The sequence below is a fragment of the Chrysochloris asiatica genome, unplaced genomic scaffold (assembly GCF_000296735.1).
Source record: "Chrysochloris asiatica unplaced genomic scaffold, ChrAsi1.0 scaffold00025, whole genome shotgun sequence".
Taxonomy (NCBI): Eukaryota; Metazoa; Chordata; class Mammalia; order Afrosoricida; family Chrysochloridae; genus Chrysochloris; species Chrysochloris asiatica.
In genome coordinates this window covers 8,248,668-8,255,318 of record NW_006408543.1, presented here as the reverse complement: position 1 = coordinate 8,255,318, position 6,651 = coordinate 8,248,668, and the positions used below count along the sequence as shown (strand labels likewise).

Here is a 6,651-nt window from a genome sequence, read left to right as displayed (position 1 = left end):
CCCGGGAGCCAGCGGGGGTCCTGCCCACCAGGGGGATCCGGGAAGGGAGACAGCTTCAGCTCTCCCTAGACACCCATGTCCCCATCCCCCGAAACGAGGAGCCCCAAGTGGAGGGCTCCCACTCCCCTCCACATCCCCTACCCCCCTAGCCCAGTAAGAACCTGGGAGGAGGGTCCCACCCCATCCTCCCATGGCGCAACGTCCACTTAGAACGTTTTTCACACGCCCACGTTCTTCACGTCCGAGATGAGCATCCCCTTTTATAAAGCGAAACTATTTTTATAGAGAAAAAGGATCTTTCTTAGCGCACATGGTCTCCAGCCCTCTGGGCCGCAGCCTTGGCATTTCCAGCACAAAGTTCCTTCATTTTTCGGACGAGGGCAAGCGGGGTCTCAGAAGGGACGGAGTGGGGTCTTCATGAGACCAGACTCCACACGGGGACACGCCCCAGCCAGCCAGTGGCCAGGGGACGCCGAAGCTTTGTCCACACTGAGGGGAGTGAGAGGACAGGGAGATGTTTTGAAAGTCTCTTTTTCATGGTGTGGCTGACGCGCCGCCCTGAACGCTTCCAGGGTGCCCAGTACGCCCCCCACCCCCCACCTCGCGTGGGGCCGGGATGGCGTCCGCGTGCAGCCGGTGCTCCTTCTCTTTCCATCGTCCGGCTTTCCGCGCCACCTCACTCTACCTCAGACGTGACGAGGCCCCCGACCCCCTGGTTTCCGTCGCTTGTGTCCCCATTGTCCGCGATGCATGCCCTGTCTCCACTAGTACTGTATTTTGCATTCATTAAATAAAAGACACCGGTGGAATCGTTTGGATTTGGCTGGTTTCTTCTCTTTGCGATGTTTTGTGTCTTTGGTGGTGCTGTGGCTATAGGGCTCAGCTGCTAGCTGAAAGGTGAGCAGTTCAAACCCACCTGGAAACCCTATGGAACAGTTCTATGTCTTGTAGGGTTGTTGTAAATTGGAACTGACACAAAGGCCCTTGCCACCATCTCTGCAGGCCTGCCCCAGCGTCTCCCTGTAAGTTATCCTCCAACGCTTGAGTCCTTTGGGTTCTCTTAGCCCACTAGACATGTCTGGTACTACTCTACCAAAACTCATGGGCACTTCCCCCATATTTGCATCTCTCTTCACTCTTTCTTGCATCTCTGACTTTGCTTCTTCCTAAAGGAGAACCTTTAAGGAGCTCTGGGAGCGTAGGGGTTACAAATCCAACTGCTAACCTCAAGGTCAGCAGTTCAAAACTACCAGCCATTCCCTGGGAGAAAGATGAGGCTTTCTGCTCCCATAAAGTTTTAGTCTCTGAAACCGTATACAGGGTCACAATGCGTCTGAACCGACTCCAAACCGACTCCACAGCATATCACCACCACCACCACCACCACCACCACCACCAAAGAAGGGCCTTTAGAATCTCAGTGCAGGGCTGCCGGTGACAAGTTCATTAAGTGTTACATTTCTCTGACAAGATCCTATTTTTTGCCTCCATCTCTTTTCTGCAAGAACAGAGAATGCTCTGCAAACGGGGAAGCTGCTGGAGTCTGGGTCCCTTCACTTGGTGGTGATGTATCTTTCTTCTATGGCTGCTTAAGATCTTCTCTTTGACTTTGGGTTTCTGCAGTTTCTCAAGTGTGTCTGGGTGTAGACTGATCCTTTCAGAACTCATAGGGAGTTTTGTTATCTGTTGCTTGGTGTAGTTCATCAGTTCTGGGGGAAACTCAGCTACTATTTTCAGAAAGTCTTTCTTGGCCCAGTTCTCTTTCGCATCTCCTGGAACTTCCATCCAGCCTATGGCTCATTCCTGCTGTATCCTCCTTTTCTGTTACCTCTGTCTGGGTTCTCCAGTTCACTAATACCTTTTCTGCCGCATCCACTCTGCTCACAAGCACATCTGCCAGGTTTTTTCATTTTAGTTATAAAAGATTCTCACTTCTCGAAATTTTGTTTGTTTAACAAACCCGCTACGCTAGTGTTTCCGGGCTCCTGTTCTCTGGAAGGATTTTTGAACTTGCCTTTTATTTCCTTACACGGGTTGGGCCCAGTCATCTCAGTCTGGGTTTGCACTCCCACCATCTGCAGTCTGTGTAGTCTGTTTTCTATACTGTGCTCTTTTTAGCCCCGATCATCTCTGATGCATGTCACCAACACCCTTAGGATTTTACTTGTGGGGGTTCTCAAAGCCTAGGATGGAGGCCTCTCCTCCAGAGAGGCTGAGCGTTTACTACTTAGGAGCCTGGGTCAATTCCTGTTGGGCACCAGCTCAGCCCTGGTTCATGTCTTAAAGCTCCCTGACTACCAGCCAAGTGGGGCTGCAAGGTGAGGCTGGACTGCAGGCAGCAGTCCCCAGGACCCCTCCATTCACCTGCAACCACAGAAAAGGTCAGACAGCTGCTGTCGAGACTAAAGGTTGTGGGAACCAGGCCCAGGACAGGGGCACTGCCGTCAGTTCCAGCATCCAATGGGCTCGTAGTCAGGCGGCACAGAGCTGCCTGTCTTACAGTGGTCAGGGGAGCGGACGGTCCCTCCACCAAAGGCTTCCCATGAAAAAGCAGAGTCCAGAGCCTGACCGTGCAGGCTGACCAGGAGCAAGGCAGGTGGGACCAGGGCACCGTGGGTGGCAGGTGGAATGAGGGGCTCTGAGAGCCCAAATACACCAACCTTCCACAGCCCTGACACCTGAAGGCTCACACACCCTTGTCACACAATGTCACACAGACTCTTCACACTGTGGTTGCTACATGACAGGTGCTGTCATAACACACGCTTCCTGGGAGAAGAGGCGAGACACCAAGGCTCAGCAAGGGCTAAGCTGGCAGGGCCCATGATGTTGAGGGATGAATAGGAGTTTGCCAGGTATCTCAGGCACAGTGAAGAGCCCAGAGTGTGGGGTCGCTGGTGAGCGCAGCAACTCTTCAGGGCTTTTGAGTGCCTCCAATGACCAGCAACGGTTCAAGCTCACCAGCTGCTCCTCGGAAACGCTATGGATCGGAACCGACTCGATGGCACTTAACAACAACAATGACCAGCAGACTCCTTCTCCACCCCTAGAACTGTCCTGGAATGGTCTGAATTTGGACCTTATTACCTCAGCAGGCCTTGCCTGCTCCTTTTCTTGACCCCTCTGCCCACCCAGGGGCAGACCGAGCCATGTGTGGTCCCTCTTGCCCCAGCTTTTCCTGGCACTGGACCTGCCGTCTTCAGTGAGGCTACCTGCATACCACTCCCCCACCCCCAGCCCCCACCTACACCAAGGACCATGTGAGGTTGGGCAGTGTCCCGTTCTGGAACCAAGGACATGGGTCGATGCCATTTCCAGCTGTGCGGTCCAGACACTGGGGGGGTCCCACCGGTCACCTGGTTGGGGCTGCAAACCTCGGTTCCCCTTAGCTCAGCACAAAAGTACAGGCTACATCTTGGGGAAATGGCTTCCCAGCCCCTACAATGTCTTTCTATCTGGACTTTGGGTTCTTCAGTTGAGGATAAAGGTGGGGAGAACCCACCCACTTCTGTCTGGCTACCATTCTTGGGACAATCTCTGGCTTTAAAACTGAAAATGGTGAACTGGCCAGCCCCTTGCAGAGGTCCAAGGTGGCCTTCAAGGATGCTGTCTGCATGAAAGCATTTGGAAAAGGAAACGGGAAGGCAGGGACCCTAGCTGTTGTTATTCCTCAACAGAGTTGCCTTAAAAGGAGGGCACCCACAGGGCCTGACTGGGCATTTGCACCCATGGAGGGTGTGCTGGGAATCGGGCGCATGGCACCCCGCGGAGAGCTGGGTGTGTAGGCCAGAGAAGCCCTGGGAGCCAGGTGACCAGTGTTGGAAAGCAGTGGACCTCGAGGCTAGAGGTTTGGGGGGGGGGGCATTGTGACCCTCCCTTTATAGATGATGAAACTAAGACTCAAAGACAAGAGGTGACCAGACAATGAGCTGGGCCTGGGGCCTGGGCTCCAGGCTCCAGGGAGGTAGAACCAGCCCGTCACCTTCTCCCATGGCTACCCGTGCCTGGCCATGGCCTCCTCACGTCCACATCTCCCCACTGATCCCCTGCCAGGGGCATCCCGTATCCTCTGGAACCTTTCAAGGTCACAGGGATGTCCCCTCCCAGGAGTAGTGGCACCTGTGTCCCCACCCTCACAGGCTGATGGTCACTGGTCCTGGTGGTCCAGCCTTCCTCCCAGCCCATTTCCTCGCTGACCCTTGTCCTCTGTAGCATTCCAGGGGGCTGAGCATGAGCACGGGGTTCCTTCCAGAGGAGAGCAGGGGCCCCGAGCCCTGTCCCTGCACACTGCCAACACGCACTTGTTGCTGAGATACACAGAGAACCAGCTCAGTACAGATGTTTATTGAGGGTCTCCACCACCAGCCAGGGGCTCTCACTAGTCAGTCCTGACGCCTTGAGAACAGTGGACTCCTGTCCCCATTTTACAGACAAGGAAACTGAGGCCCCAAGAGTGGTGGAGGTGGTCCTGCTCAGGGGTGGACAAGGGGAACTGGACCGGCAGTGTCCAGAGTATCGGCTGCGGGAGGCTCAGTGCCAGACCTTCACGTCCCCCTCCCAGGAGCAGGTGGCGAGGACAGAGGGCAGCACAGGGTGGAAGGTGACACCAACGCAGGCCTGTGTGTGTCCCTGCAGCGTGCGTGCCCGACTGGCCGTGCGGAAGGTGTACAGCAGGACCCGGCCATCAGCGCTGCCTGTCACCAGCAGGTCCCCGTCGGGGGAGCACTCACAGCCCACCGAGTAGCCTTCCACCTGCAGAGAGCAACACAGGGGAGAGGAGAGTGAGCAGGTGGCACCCCCAGGCAAGCCTATGAGGTGACCATGTGACCTCCACTCTCCAGAGGAGCAAACTGAGGTCCAGCAAGGGGAAGGGACTCACTCATGACCCCAAGCTGGCAAGGGGCAGAGCTGGGCTTCACACACTGAGTCCCCGTGGCTGAACCCTGAGTCTCAGTGGTGGCAGGGCTTGGGTGTGGCCCCTGGTGCCCACAAGTATCTGAGGGAACTGCACCCAACTGCGCCCGGGATGGCAGGCCTCATGGGAAAGGGGACAGATGCACAGACAGACTTCCTGCCCTATACTAGCCTTCTTTCCACCCATGACCTGTTAATGCAAGCAAGTGTGGCCCAGGACTCAAGTGGACACCATGCCATCCACAAATGGAACCCAGAGATGGCCACGCAGAAGGTCCGAGCCTCCCAGACCACCTCCCGGGCAGGAGGCTGTGGGGACAGTGCTGACATTCAGCCCGGGGACAGGAATGGGATACCTTGTGTCCCTCGTAACGCCGCCGTCTGCTCATGCGGTAGGGCCACACAGCGGAGAAGAGGGCCAGGTAGTTGCCATTGGTCTGTGCCAGGAATACAGGCTCCCGTGGGTGCAAGGCAAGGCTGGGGCAGGTGTACCGCTCCTGAGGGACAGCAAGGACACAAAGAGGGTGGGAGACTCAAACTTCTGCCACCCAGACACCCCAGCAGGCACTGGACCTGGGGGACCTTGTCCTGCCCTCCCCCAGAGCTTGGCTTGGGTCTGTACGAGTTTCTTGTGGTTGCTGTAACAAATGATCCCTGAAAACATGCCACATTTACGGTCTCACATTGTGGAGGCCACAAATCTCCCCTGGGTCTCCCTGAGCTCAAGTCAAGGGGAGGCCAGGGCGCTTCCTCCTGGAGGCTCCAGGGCAGAACTCCATTGTTGCCTTTTCCAGCTTATAGAGGCTGCCCACGTCCCTGGGCTCCTAGCCCTTTAGGTAAACAGGAAACCGTACCCGAAAAGACATCCCTGTGGATGCTCCTTATATGGCAAAAAATAAAGGGTCTTGAGAGGATTTCCAGCGCTTCCCTGACCAGGCAGCTCAGGTAGGGCAGTCTCGGGGAAAAGGAGCGGAATCGCACATAGGAAACCTCTGTCTAGCAGGCAGACAGCCTTTGAACAAACATAAGATCTTATATTTCAAAATTCTGAACTCGTTTTTTTAAAAGATCAAATTGCTGAGGAATTACAGGCATTTTGAGCTTTTGCCTGCCCGCACGTGGCTCCCGCTTCCACGCCTGCACCGACGAGTGCCTCTGCCCCCTGCAGACATTGGAATGCAGGGCTACAGCAACCCCACTTAGAAGGCTGCATTTCCAGAGAAAAGGAAGCATAAACTAACGAAGCCAAACAAATAGAGAGGGATATTGGCTCAGATATCAGGAAATTCGGGGAAACCCGCCCTCAGCCCGGTCCCCGAGGCACAGGCCCCCCGAGGTCCAATCCGCCCAACCCACCCGCTGAGGCCCAAGCTGCCAGATGCCCACCTACTGATACGCAGGCCCCCTGAGGCCCAAATCACCTGCCCGAGGCCAAAACCGCCAGCCCGAGGCCAAAACCACCCAACCAAGGCCCAACCCTCCTGCAGCCCGGTCGCTGACGCGCAGGCCCCCAGAGGCCCAAACCGCCCGCCCTAGGCCCAAACGGCCCGCCACCGAGGCCCAGGCCCAACTGAGGCCCAAAAAAGTTACTCTGAGTTAAGCAATAAGGAGAGAGAAAAGGGAAGACCACATCCTGATCACATCTTCCTGGAGGTAATCAGAAAACAAAAAATTACCAAAACACATACTTAATTAATTATTAGGGCCACAGATAAACATTAAACATGTCCAAGAAAC

General features: G+C 55.6%; 1 protein-coding gene across 1 annotated transcript in view; it reads right to left on the bottom strand.

Moving 5' to 3' along the window:
* Positions 1-4,530: 4,530 nt before the first annotated feature.
* Positions 4,531-6,651, bottom strand: part of WDR25 (WD repeat domain 25) — a 192,295-nt gene continuing 190,174 nt past the window's right edge. Inside the window, exons 5-6 of the mRNA XM_006839527.1 lie at positions 5,271-5,411; positions 4,531-4,752 (exon numbers count right to left, since the gene is read on the bottom strand). Coding sequence (XP_006839590.1) covers positions 4,531-4,752; positions 5,271-5,411 — 363 coding nt within the window. The remainder of the gene's footprint in view (positions 4,753-5,270; positions 5,412-6,651) is intronic.